The sequence below is a fragment of the Chinchilla lanigera genome, unplaced genomic scaffold (genome assembly GCF_000276665.1).
Source record: "Chinchilla lanigera isolate Chin_1 unplaced genomic scaffold, ChiLan1.0 scaffold00114, whole genome shotgun sequence".
Lineage (NCBI taxonomy): Eukaryota > Metazoa > Chordata > Mammalia > Rodentia > Chinchillidae > Chinchilla > Chinchilla lanigera.
Genome location: NW_004955515.1, coordinates 529,355 through 543,751, shown reverse-complemented (window position 1 = coordinate 543,751; position 14,397 = coordinate 529,355). Strand labels below are relative to the sequence as shown.

The 14,397-nt window shown below is 42.6% G+C and overlaps 1 protein-coding gene across 2 annotated transcripts in view; it reads right to left on the bottom strand.

Moving 5' to 3' along the window:
• Positions 1–14,397, bottom strand: part of Ror2 (receptor tyrosine kinase-like orphan receptor 2) — a 241,140-nt gene that overhangs the window by 11,000 nt on the left and 215,743 nt on the right. For both annotated transcript variants that reach the window (XM_005408865.1, XM_005408866.2), the window contains exon 5: positions 2,824–2,951. In XM_005408865.1, the coding sequence (XP_005408922.1) occupies positions 2,824–2,951 (128 nt within the window). The remainder of the gene's footprint in view (positions 1–2,823; positions 2,952–14,397) is intronic.

Here is a 14,397-nt window from a genome sequence, read left to right as displayed (position 1 = left end):
ACTGGATCCTTCTGATCCCCAGCATGCAGCCCTGACTCTGGATGGCCACTGTAAGCCAAGTTATAAATTCTTATATATTTGTATGTCTTGCATCACATCTGTTTCTTTAGTAAGCACTAATGGATACATCAGCCTTTCTCGTGAGGTAATCAACCGAGAAGATGCCACAGCTGATCATCATAGGATTCCTCTTCCTCCTTCAAATTTATCACTCCTGAACAGAGGGTTCTAGCCACCTACACCCTACAACCCATATCCTTGTCTTCATCCTTACCCTCAATGTCATGTGACTTCTCCAAACAGGACACTATCAAACCAAAGCAGTCTTTACTCTTATGTGCAGACCAGAACTCAAGTCAGTCTAGAGTAACTTCATATTTATTGGGGAGGGGGATGTTTCCTGTGAGATACTCAGCCAGGTGCTTGCCTAGCATGACCAAGTTCCTGGGTTCCAGTCCCAGTACCACATAAAGACATAAATAATAAATAAGCCTCAGATTTATAGAACCCTCATTCTAACATTTTCTTTCAAAACCACTATAAAATCAGGCTGCTTGGATATCTCAGTTGTTTGATCCTTTAAACATTGCTAAAGAAATAACTGAGGGCCAGTCTCTCGGCTGGGATCAGTGTTTGCCGGGTAGCAGGACGGCAAGTTCATTCTGGAGTCTGTGGCTGGCATTTTAAAGGATGCTGAGAACAGACTCAAGCACGCTGGAGTGCATGGCTTGTAATAAGGGCTGTAACTTTTTCTTCAATGAAAGAGAACTGAAAAGAAAAATCAGGTGTGATGCTTTTCGGGGTGAGCATTATTCTTCTGACCCATTTTGGTTCTGGAAACACAAGACCATGTACACAGGCTGAGTCCCCTTATCTGAACTGCCTGGGGTAAGAAGTATTCTGTTTTAGGGACATTTTCAGATTGTGGAATATTTGCACATCTATAATGAAGTGTCATGGTGGGGACCACATCTAAACACAAAATTCATTTATGTCTTATATACCTCATACACAGAGCCTGAAGTAATTTTATAAACTATTTTCAAATAGTTTTGAAATGAAGTTGTGTACACCAAATCACAAGGTTCCATTTATGGCATCAGGTCAGTACTTAAAAAGTTTCAGATTTTGGATTTCAAATTTTTCAGACTAGGGATGCTCAATGCTCACCCTATATTAAGTGATGACATGAGGTATATATTTTTTGTGCTTTTTACTGCAATGTTGGGGTCCAAAATGTTTAAGAAATTCTGCTCATGGCAAAAAAAAAAAAAAAAAAAAAAAATCTTTTTCTGATGAGAGTGAGTAACATCTTCAAAACAGGGTCCTGGTGGGCCAGGGTGGCAACTCAAGTTCCTGTGGCTCGTCACTGCCCTCCCACTTCTCACCAGACCTGGGCACTGGCCACAGAGAGTGCTATGTCAGCACAGGCTAGACAGGCCCTTCAGTGACCCAGTGCAAGGGTGAGCTGAGCTTAGAGGGTCATGCCAGTGACACGAAGGACCCTCACTCCAACCTGACCAGGGCAGGGGCAGTGCTCCATAGGCCTCTGCCCTAGCCACTTCTGCCAGGGAGCCTTGGCATGAAGATTACCACCAGTGCCACATATAGCCAGGGCCAAGAGCCACCAAGGGAGAACCCAACTAAACTGAGGCACTGGGGCACCTGCCATCTTCAGGAAGGCCTGTTTTTTCTTGTTCCTTATGGGATCTGGGAAGAAAAATGTTTGTGGTGAGGGTAGGGACAGGAGGAAGAGGATGAGGACTTTGTAGCACTCTGGTCTGATTCACTTTTCACTTCCCAGAGGCTTTTCACCAAGGAACATCCCACGAATGTGTACAGATTGGTTTGCTGAGCCAACATGAGCAGTTAATTCCTGAAGTGCCTGAGGATGAGCACTCCATTTTCTAAGTGACCTGCCATGTTTCTCAGACCTCAAGCCAGGTATCCAAAGCCCTGGCTCTGTTCCCTGGACACCAAGGGCTGACAGTCTGCATTTACCACAGCGTCTCCGATGCCAATGATGGAAATCAAGTCTGACTTCCTTTGGGCCAAACGTGGCTCTCTGAAAGAGTCCAAGAGTCAGGAAATGCAGGACAGAAGTCAAGCTGAGCGATGGTGGCCATGCCAGGAAAGGAGCCCACAGGATGCAGTGGGGACTATGAGTGAGGGTGGTTCTTCAGACCCACAGTTCGGCCAAGGCCAGAGCATAGAAGTGTGTTCTGAGCAGCCTGCTCTTGGTAATTCTCATGGCCAGGATGGGGCTGTGGTTGGGGAGTTCCTGAGATGGGGCCTAGCTCTGAGTGTGGCGATGTTAAGAGGTGGTGGGCCTAGTGGGAGATTGTTAGATTGTTCTCATGAGACCTGGTTAGCTCTTGTAAGGAGATTGTTACAAAAGATGAGCTGGGGCCCTCTTGAGCTCCTCCAGCCTCCTGTCCTGCCAAGTAATCTCTCTTCCTCATACATGCTCCACCATGATGTGGTGGAGCCAGGGGGCCTCACCAGAACAGGTGCCATGCTCTTTGGACTTTCTAAAACTGTGGCTTTAACAAACTTCTAGCCCCAGGTATTTTGTTATAGTAACAGAAAAGGGACTATTACACTCATTGAAACATATAAATTAGAAATATTTTAGGGCAAATCACATTAGCAAGGGCAACTGCTTCTGACCAAGTTCTCTGATTTCCTACTGCAAGCAAGATGGACAAGAAATTTGCTGTCTGTGGCACTAACTGATGAACCGCCCAAGAGGGGATTGTCTGTGTAGACAGGAGCCTGCACATGTACTTGTGGTCTCTCAAGAAAAGTGACTGTAGCTCCCACCTGTGATTCGATTCTCAATCTCCCCTTGCATCTGGAGAGAGTCCACATAAATAGTTCGGTTTCCAATGAAGCGTGCACAGGCAATTCCCCGGTAAGGCTGGCAGAATCCATCTTCCTGGTAGTCATCCCTGGTAAAAACACAGTCTATAAGTGTGCTTGGAAGTGCCATGCCTTCTGATGATTTTTTTATCCAGCATTTTACAATTCAACCATTTTGTTACTTGGTATTTATCCAAATATGCTGAAAACTCAAGTCTACACAGAAACCTGCGTGGAGGTTTACACACAGAGGTACACACAGAGGTTTACACAGCAGCTTTGTTTGCAATGCCAAAACTTGGGGGAACCAAGATGTATTTCAGTAGCCAAATGAATAAACAAAGTGTGATACATGCAGACAATGGCCTATATTCAGCACTGACAAGAAATGAGGTATCAAGTCACAAAAAGACAAGGAGAAAATCTCTGCACATTACCATCTGGAAAGGCGAAGTGCTCTGATTCCAACTGGGTAACACTATGGAAAAGGCAAATAATGGAGACAGTGAAAAGGTCAAAGGTTACCAGTGACACAGGGTAAGGATAAATAAGAAGAGTACAGAAGAGTTTTAGGACAGGGAAACTACTATGAATGATACCAGAGCGGTGGATATGTTCAGTATACATTGGTCAAAACCCATAGATATACCACAGAGTGAACTCAAATGTAGCTTCTGGAATATAGCTCACAATAATTCTCAGTATTAGCTCATTAATTATGATTTAATAGGAGAGTAAGAGGAAAGTATAGGGAACTTTAAAATTCTCTGTTCAGTTTTCCTGCAAACCTAAAACTCTCTAAAAAGAGTCCGTTGAAAAAATGATTTTAAATGTACATTTAAGGCACAGAAGGACTCTTTCTTTACAGGTGAAGATGAGTTGCCAAGGTGCCCAGCATGTACACATGAACAGATAGTTGTTACATGTGTGCACCTAACATACACAACACCAAACCTGAGACCTTTCTTCTCACCCTTGAGTTGACACCAGAGACAACACAATGTGTCTCTGCAAACCTCCCTCACTGATAAACAAGGCTTTCATGAGGATGATAATAATCCATAAGGTGCATTCTATCATTACATCCTCATAGGAGAGAAATCTTTGAAAAGGAGAACAGCAACATACAATGTATCTTTCACCACATTCAAAGGCAACAGAGAAATTCCAGAAACTCTGGCCCTCACGAACTTGCAAGCTGAGATGCATATTTATGACATGTGGAGATATGAACTGGCTTCCAAGGTTAGCCGGGAGCATGTGTGACACACAGTGGGGGTCTGAAAGGGGATCATGATAGCAGGCTGTTCTCTTGTCTTGCAGTCCAGGTTTCCCAGTCCTGTGGGAACAGCCTGCACTGATAGGAAAGGGACCTGACCCTCCCCCAAGTCCCCAGCTAAAGCTATGCTAAAATGTCTCTCTACAGAGCATGCCAGTTTGTTTTCACCCAGTGAAACCCACCTCTACAAGTCCCAGCTGCACTGCACAGTGGCACTTGGGACCCTCAAAGGAGATGGAGCCAGCAGTCAGTACTGCCGCTTGCTGGGTAGAGTGAAGGCACGGGGCTCCTGGGATGGCCTTCACGGGTTCCCTCGAGCCCTTAACTCAGTAGCTTCTTTTCTATCGAGTCTGGAGCTGATCCTATGAGTGAGAACACTTGTCTTGTGTCACCCACAGATGGAGACCGTACATAAGGACATATGGGTGGTGTTCAGTTTACCCAAATGGACTTAAGCTCCCCGTCAAAGCTGTCGCAAAGGCTGGTCACTTGCAACAGACAAAGGATCCCTCTGTGAGTCTCTCTTTTGTGTTTCCCCCTCCACTGTCTTCTCAAGTCCCTGAAGAAAGATCCTTTTTCAAAGAAAACAATCTGCAGCCATCAATAACCTAATTAAGGAGACTTGGTATCAGTGTGAGAGGGAAGCCCTTCTGTCAGGCTCACTGTCCATTATTTCTTTGGGGTCCTTAAATGGAGTTAAAAATGGGTAAGCATAGTGTGAGCCCCATCGGCACCCCCTTCACCTTCTCTGGGCCAAAAGCACCAGCGTGGATGATGTGCCTATACCCCAGCACACATGGCTGGGTCACTGTGCCAGAAAAGTCACTGAGATGCACGTGGCTGGATCACAGCGCATGCACTGTGGCCAGAGCGCAAGACTCTGTTCACTTGGAAGAACCCACAGGGAGCGATTTCTCCTCTTCCCTGCCAGAACCGGGGGAACAGACAGCGAAGCCTGGTTGCAGGGTGCTCCCCAGGCACTGCTAGGAGCCACAGGGTAGACACAGCAGTGGGTGAGGACAGCTGGCCCAGGTAACTGAGAAGGGGCTCACGCCTTGGCCCTGATGCCCTCTTCCCTGAGGGCTTCCAGCCTGAATTCTAGAAAATATGTACAACACTGAACAGGACTAGTGGAAAGATGTCCTCTCGGGTATTTGAGCTTTAAGAACACAAGTGGGAATTACTTTCTACTTCTGAACACAACTGTGTTTTATCTTTCACTGGCATAGTTTGGGACTGCCGAAGAGTAACAGAACTGGAAAAGTCTATAAAATGGGTCACTTGAAGACCAAGGAAAGGGCTGTGACACAATCTGGCATCTATAAATTCTATAAATAGCCTAAGTGAGGGGGACCTGTTTACTAAGTGGTAGAATAACAGTGTCACAGAAATTTAACTCGAAAACCCCCACCCTCTCAACTCCTGCATCAGGACATCACACTGAGGAGGGAAGAGGTAGATAACTACAGCTGTCATTAAGAAGACGCAACAGGAGCAGGAAGGAGGCTGGGGTGGGGGCAGGAAGGAACCGTGTGCTGCAGTAGAAAGCACTCCTCCACCACCTCCCCAGCACACGCATGCTGAAAACAAAAGTCAACAGATGACACGCTTGGATCAATTCATGGAGAGAAATAATGAATAGGATTTAAGGGAAACAAAGGCTCTTTTGAAACTGAAAACTAATCAGTGTCAATATTCAAATGTAGTTATACATTGTATAGGAAATTAAACATTTTTTCCACAGAGCAGTTTTTTTGTTGTTAAAAAGCAGTAAGATAATTTTCATAATTGTTCTTCTTTTGAGGGAGTCCAGCCATAATAAACAGGCTGCCCCCTTGAGCAAAGCAGAAGGTGCGAGACCTTCCACAGAGTAGGAGGCAAAAGCACAAGAGCAAGTAACAAAGCTGAAAAAGCTGTAACTGCATAAGCTCAAGGGATTTGATTGTGATCCAGTGTATTGTGGTTACAGACCTTGCCATCCTCCACAGACAGATAACAATGTCCTGAGCACGTGCCACAGTGAAGGGGAAAGACCCACAACTATAGTGGAAAATGTAGTATTTACCCCCTAGAAATCAGTGAAACTAAATGAAACAATTAGTGAAGAAACTGAAGAGCAGACAAACCCTGGGCGTCACTCTGCCCCAGGGGACATCTGTAGGACAGCATCCCCAACCAGGGGTGTGTCCCTACTTATCCCTGCAGCATGCAGGGACATGGTCGAGACTCTTCTAGGAAAACAGAAAACCCAACAGATATTAAGGAGACAATTTAAAAAACTTGAACACTAAGGGCAGTGTACCCTGTGAAGCTACTGTTATGCAAGACAATAGCCTCAGTCTTAGAAAATAAACACTAAAATATTAAAGGGCGTCTTTTATTTACTGTGAGGTTTAAGGAGAGCTCTGGAAACAGAGCCTATCGTAACAAGTTGGTACTGAGAAAAAAGAGCTTGGCTCTGCTTTTCCTTTAGGATGTATTGGATTGAGTTAAACTTGACAGGGTTGATGGTGTCATGGCTTTAACGTGAATCAAATGCTCAATCAGCCTTTAGCCCAAGTGTGTTCACTTACCGACAGCAAGGAAGTATGGTTTTTCCTGAAGTCACTTTTAATTACTGGCTTATTGGGTGTCAGTTTCACTGGTTTTCTCTAATGTTATTTTCCAGTAATTAGAATACAGTTTGAACTAGATTTAGAGCAACTCCTTCAAAATAGCAATGGAAGGACTAGAACGTAGAAGACACCCATCTCCCTTTACTCGGGCTCACCGGTGGTGCCACGTCTTCCGTGGTTCACCATATGAGTATGTGGACAGAGAGAAGAGGCGGACTTGGAATTGGAGATTTCAGGTTTGTCAAGATTATGGGAGAATGGTGCTAGTCTTGGAATTACCCAGTGTTAAGTCAGAAAATATGAGGGCTCTCACATGGTGCTGAGAAATGTCATTTCACACAGGGAAAAAATTAATATTCAATTATTCAAAAGAATAACATGTTTTCCTGACCCAGCATGGTATGCATGCACACGCTTGTGGGCCATAGGCTTGGCAGGGAGACACAGGGTGAGGAGGGATCTGATGCTGAACCTCCAGGGAGCACCCACCCTGCCATGCTGCCCCGCCCAGTCCAGCCCAGCCCAGCCTGGCCCAGTGTGCTGCACACATGGTCAGCCCTCAGTAGTGAAATGGAGGCATCTGTAATTCCAAGGAGCAGAAACAAAACAAACCCCACATATGAAATGTGAGACCGTAGCCTGGCATTAATCCCTTGGACACAGCCCAAGCTGCAGCCTGAAGGGGACAATAATTATCTCTGGGCCTGCACTAGCAGGGAAACACCCTCTCTGGACATGCCCTCTGCTGAACACAGACGAGGGAAAACCCTGATGTGATGACTCTCAGTCCTTTGCCTCCTGGGACACCGAGCCACGCTGATGTCACAGAGACCACCAGCACCTGAGTATATGGACCTGCCGAGGCAGGAGGCAGGGAAGGACATTCCTGTCACTGTGTCAGCTCTACATTTGCATGAGCAGGACACGCCACCTGACAAGGACCCAATAGGGGCTGCGTGTGTTGCTGAGTAGCGCAATGGGTTGAGGGCAGGAGTCACTGAGCACTTAGACTGGGTATCCCAGGAACACAGCCCTCAGGGATGGTTCACTGTTGTTAGCTCACTTTGCTCTTTTGTCTTTATTTGCATTGACTTTGAGAGACATCATTAATGTGTCATGAAATAGAATCATAACAGGAGAAAGAAAAGTCACATCACAGAAAGAGGACACAATGGGATGGGCCTCAGACTACAAGCTTCTGCTCAAAGCCTGTATTTGTGTGACAAAGTCATCTGACAGAGAATAGAAGGGCAGTCACCAGACACAGGGGCAAGTGGGCTGGGATACGGGGTCATGGCACAAGAAATTTCAGTTAGGCGGGAAAAATAAGCTCAAATGACCTACTGTACAACATGGTGACTGCTGTTAATAACAGTGTATTGAATACAGGTAAGAGATCAGATTCTAAGCTTTCTCAACACAAACAAAGTAACTGAGATAATGCTAATTAATTTGATTTAGTTATTCACATATATATATACATGTATAAAGAAATCATGTTGTATCATATAAATATATTCATATATATTCTGTTTTACTATTATTTTGTTTCTTTGGGGATAGAAATTGAACCCAAGGCCTTGTGTATATGCTAAGCACACACTCTATCCATGGAGCTACTGTCTAGTTAACATATAATTCTTATTTGCCAGTTAAAAAAATAATTACCTTAAAAGTAATCTACCAACACAAAGTAGTTGAATCCAGCAGTGCATTAAAAGAACAATTTTCCCTTAATGAGTGGGTTTCAGCCTAAAACTGTTAAGCAGTTATTCAGTTGATGGGAATTCTAGCATTGTTATACTTTAACTATGCAGTGTCCCCCAGAAGATTCACAAATTGAAGGCTTGATCTCTAATGCAGCCATGTTCAAAGGTGGGGGTGACTATATCATGAGGGCTTTAACTTCATCAGTGAATTACTCCACTAATGAGATCAGAATTTGATGGCATTATTGAGGGGGTGATGGTAACAAGGGAAGGGGCCTAGCTGAAGGACAAACATTATGGAAGTGTGACTTGGGCTCATTTCTTTCTCTTGGGCTCTTTCCCTCACTCTCTGATTCCTAGCCTCCATGAGCAGCTCAGTTTTCTCCCACCACACCCACTTGCCATGGTGTTTCTGCCTCTTGACAGGCCTAAGAGCAATGGCATCAGCTAACCATGGACTGATATCTCTGAAACCATAAGCCAGAATAAGCCATTCCTCTTTTAAATTATTTATGTCAGATATTTTCTCAGTGTCTGAAAGCTAAAACAAGTATGTAGCAGAATATTACTGTGTTAAAGAAGAAAAAATATATAGTCAGCTTTATATGGTCCTCATTATGGACAATCAATGCATAAACTATGAACAGAAGAAGACAAAAATACAGGTTCTAACAGGGTTTGGAAGTTCTAGGCAGTGTCATAAGACAAGAAACAGAAATGAAACCTAGGGCTCAAAAAAAGTAAGCCATATTCTTACCTTTTGTAGATGTTACTTCTTCTATAGGAAAAAATGCAAAAGATGGTATAGTAAAAAATGAAATAAAAAAGGTTCAAAGTTATTGGGTACAAGATTAGTACCTAAAATTCTATGCCTTCCTCAACTACCATCAACATAAAATTTAAAAATAAAATTTGGAAAGGAATGATAACTTTATCATTAGCAGAATCAGTAATCCATCTACAAATGTATATAAAACAGGATGTGTCAGAACTTGATAGAAAAAAAGTACAAAACTTTAGTAAGTTGGGCACAGAAAAATTAAAGATATATGACCAAACCCAACAATGAAAAGAAAAACAAACAAGACTAAGAACAGAATCAATTCTGTCACAGTGAACTTCTACATAATTCCAATAAAAATATAAAATTCATATGGGAAGGGTGAAAGGAAAGTGACAGTAAAGATAATTTAGAAAAATATATAATAAGTATTAGTCAGCTCAAACTACCATAACAAATACTACAGACTTGTGAGTCTTAAAGAACAGAAATGGATTTTCTTTCATACTTTTGTATGCCAAACTTGAGGTGCCAACTGGGCAGAGGCTCTCTTCTTGCCTTACCAATGGTTACCTTCTCACTGAGTTCTCACACAGTACATGAGATATTTCTGCTGTCTCTTCCTCCTTTATAAAGAAACCAGTTCTATCAGATAGGACTATGGCCTTTCTAACTACATTTAATCTTTCTTTCTCATTTCTGATAAAATAAACATACTTGGTTAAGGCCTCAATATCTGATCTGGGGGACCTCTGTCAGCCAACAGCAATAAGTAAGAAGATCCTCTCCTGCTTGCAGCAATCATACACTACAAAAGTACACTGCTAGAATTAAGCTGTTGGAATTTAATATATAACCTATTTAATTAATAGAAAACAGGAAGACCCATATGCATAGAAATTTCATATGACAGAGGTGATATTAAATTTAATGATTATAGATGAGGTAATTTGTTAGGTGATACAAGGTACTAGGTCATGTATACAGAAAAACATTACAGCAGAATATGAACTTATACTAGCATAAAAATCAATTCTAGATGGAGCAAACACTATAACAAAAAGACAAATGTCCTAGCAGAAAACAGACAGAAAATAGACAAAGCACAGTCTATTTTTGGTTATTTGTGGTACTTATTTTCCATAAAGTCATCACAAAGACTGAATTAGTGAAAACCAAACCATCGCTCCCAGATGAAATACAGAATTTGTTTTCTGCAAAGCTATAGTCAAGAGTATTTTCTTTAACCAGTTAATACATAACTTTGTTTTATGTGTTTCTGTTTAAAGACACTGCATTTAATGTATGTGGTTGACTGGCTAGCCCTGCACCCACTGCCAACAGCACTGTAGCTCAGGCCTGAACACAGCTCATCCAACACACATATTTCTTCTTGATGTGCTCCAGATGGTTCAGCAGCACTTCAGCACTATGCTGGAAGCCACTTAAAACCAGGAAATGACCAGCAAGAAGCACACAAAAAAGAAAAATGTGACACCAAACAGACCACAAAAAGGATGCCAGTTTACAATCTGAGGACTGAAACCAGGAGTGTTGCCTTCTTTAACTGCAACTGAGAAAGTGTGTTCCAGGTGATCCAATTTTTCAGTACTCTGTGCATGTCTGTGAATGACTATGAAAACATCTCAAATGTTCATTTTGAGATTATAAATAAACTTCACAGTGAATAAGTGAATTTGTAAATACGGAATCTTAAATCACAAGGATAGGTTGGTAAACAGGCAATTCAATAGCTATTATGCCAACAAGGCGATGTTCAACTTCACAGTTACTTGGTGAAATCTAATGTAAAATTACCACACATTACTATTTGGCATAAGACATTGGCAAAATCGAGCTCTGATAATACCACCTGCTAGGCATCAGGGGAAATGATGACTTCCATGTGCTCATGAGATCTGGACTCCTCAGCACTGGTAGACAGCAAGGGGTCCTTCCCTGGGGGGGACATACTTGCCCACAGCTCCACTCTCAATCTCAGTCCTCAAAGAACTCTCACTGTAGGGTGCAAGGAGACACAGGAGCGAGGTCCTCTGTGATGTGTGTGTCAGTGACAATGCCTTCCCTTCCGGAGTAGGCAGTGGGGGGCTGTAGCAGCACTGACTCACAGGTTTGAAAACTGAGGACTAGGTAAAATTCATGTGGGTTCTATGGATTTTTAGGTTGGAAAACCTTCCACATCCATGTCCAGAAATCTGGTTCTGGGCGATGTAAGAAATCCGCATAAAACAGAACACAAAAAGATTTTTCTAAAATGTAGAGTAGGAGTAAAAAAATACAGTCTCTTGGTAAATGCAAATAAAAAGCATACATATAACAATTTAGTCAAGACTGAGTACAAAGCAAAAAGTATAAATGGGACTGTTAAACAACAAAAAGACAGCCTTCAAAAATATAGCTGTTAAAGGACACATGCACAAAATATGAAAAATTAGAAAACAGAAATGGGCAAATCCAGTATAAGTGTAGATGACCTTCACAAATTTTCAAATTGCTATAACACATGTGGATTTTTAGTACTTGACCTAATATATGAATCGCAATGTGCAGCTGCCATCAGAGCACATTTATTTTCAGAAATAACAGAAAATATATTCATAAAAATTGATTGTACTGGATTGGCCACAAAGGAAATCTGAGCAAGTTATCAAGAGTAAAATAAAAAAGGCCTAAATTCCCTGCTAATAATGTAACAAAGAGTCTCTGGCCTCTGTGCACCCACTGCAGACAGGAGGTCCTCACTCAGAAGCCCCAGGGATGGCGCTAGGAGGGGTGTGCATGTGGCCCCTCCCTGTGCTTTCCCTGCACCGACTGAGGGAGTGCTTCAAGAGCTGCTGGTCCCGCAGTTCGAGTCCACGCTTTACTCCAACTGCCACGGTTCCCAGCTGAAACTCGCAGAGAGAGCCAGACAGGAGGTCCTCAGTCAGAAGCCCCGGGGAATGCTCTCACTGGGGTGCATGTGCAGCCCCTCCCTGCACATGCCCTGTGCCGAGTGAGTGAGAGCTCCAAGAACTGCTGGTCCAATGGTTCAAGTCCGTGCTTTACTTGTGCCCAGACACCCTAGGGTTCCTATGACCCCTAGGGGGTCACAGGCATGGGAAGTCTGTGATTGCTGTATGTCTGCCCTGCATCTGATTCCTGTATGTGTCCTGAACTGACTGGAAACACAGAATCAGGTGGTTCACAAACTGTCGACCCTGCAGTTTGTGTCTGGGTTTTGCCTGTACCCTAAACTGCCTGGGGACATAGGTCCACTGGACCAGGACTGTCACACCAGTGCAACCTGAGTCTGGGCCATGCACATGCCCAGAACTGCAAGGGGACACTGGATTAGATGGTCTGCCATCAGCTGACACCAATGCCCGTGTCTGAGACCTAGGATAACTACATACAAATCAACAACTGCCAGAAAACCTGACACTAAGTAGTGCTTCTCAGGGGTCACTGAGCGGCAACCCTGACCAACGGGAAAACTAGGGACACTAGTGGCCTTTGCTACACAGCCACAGAAGAAGGAAACTGAGCTTTCTGCATTCAGGAGCAAACATGACAAAACAAAGGACTAAAACATAATCCCAGAACTGCACCCTACTCAGAACAAATCCAGGAGACATCGACATAGGAGAACTTGGTAAACACATGCCTGAAATAGCTGTAATTATTGCAATGGAAGTAAAGAAACAACTCCATAAGACCATACAAGAGATGAGATCAGAAATAATCTCTCAGGCAAAAAATGAAATGAAATAATAATGAAGGAAGTGCTCAAAAAGTCTGAAGAAGAAACATATAAGAAAATAGAAGTACCAAGGTAATGGACAGAAGCATTAAATGAAAAATATAGAAAAGACTTAGAACGCATGAACCAGATTCAAAGAGACTTCCAGGAAAACAAAGCTTCCATTGAAAGCTGACAAAACTGCCTGAATGAAGCTGAAGGAAGAATCTCAGACTTTGAAGACAGCATGGCAGCTAGTGATCGTTAAAGAATGGATCTCATAAAATCAACAAGGATCCAGGAAAAGTCTATTCAACAGTGGCAAGATGAGGCAAAGAGGAATAATGTACGACTTACAGGAGTCAATGAAACAGCAGGAGACACAACAACTGACATAAATAGAATATTTGCAGAAATAATAGCAGAAAAGTTCCCAAGTATGGCAACAGAACCTGATGTACAGTAAAAGAGGTATATAGAACTCCAACCAACCACAACCAAAAGGAAACTACACCCAGACATATAATAGTGAAATTCCCAGATCTCAAGCAAAAGAACAGAATTTTAAAAGCTGCTAGAGAAAAGAAACAGATTACCTATAAAGGAAAACACATCAGAATCATGGCAGATTTCTCAGCGCAAATGATACAATCCAGAAGAGCTTGGAGTGAAGTATTCCAGGTCCTGAGACAAAACAGCTTCCAACCTAGACTGATGTACCCTGCCAAACTATCCCTCAAATTCAGCAGAAAAATAAAATATTTCCATGACAAAGAAAAATTTAAGAACTTCATGAGCACCAAACCAGCATTACAAAGAGTACTAAAAGATATTCTAGACAGAGGAAAATCTGACCACAATTTCAAGAACAACAGTAGAAAGGAAACGTCAAGAAGAGCAAGCTGGTGAACAGGTAGAAAAGGAAACCAATGCAAGTAAATAACATCACAATGAAAAATCAACACATATTGGTTATAACTATAAATGTAAATGGCCTCAATTCTCCAGTCAAAAGAAACAGACTGGCAGACTGATTAAAAACAAAATCCAATGATATGTTGTACACAGGAAACACATTTTACTCAAAAGCAAATCCATAGACTGAAAGTCAAACGATAGAAAACAATCCTCCATGCGACAGGAACCTAGGAAAAAGCAGGTGTAGCTATTCTGTTTGCAGACCATGTAAACTTCAAACCAACAACAATCAAAAGAGATAAAGATGGTGACTACATACTTGTCAGGGGAAAAGTGCAACAGGATGAGATAACAATCATAAACATGTATGCACCAAACATCAGAGCTCCAAATCATATAACACAAATCTTAACAGGCATGAAAACCCATATAACTAATAACACTATTGTAACAGAGGACTTCAACACCCCATTGACACAAAGAGATAGGTCAAC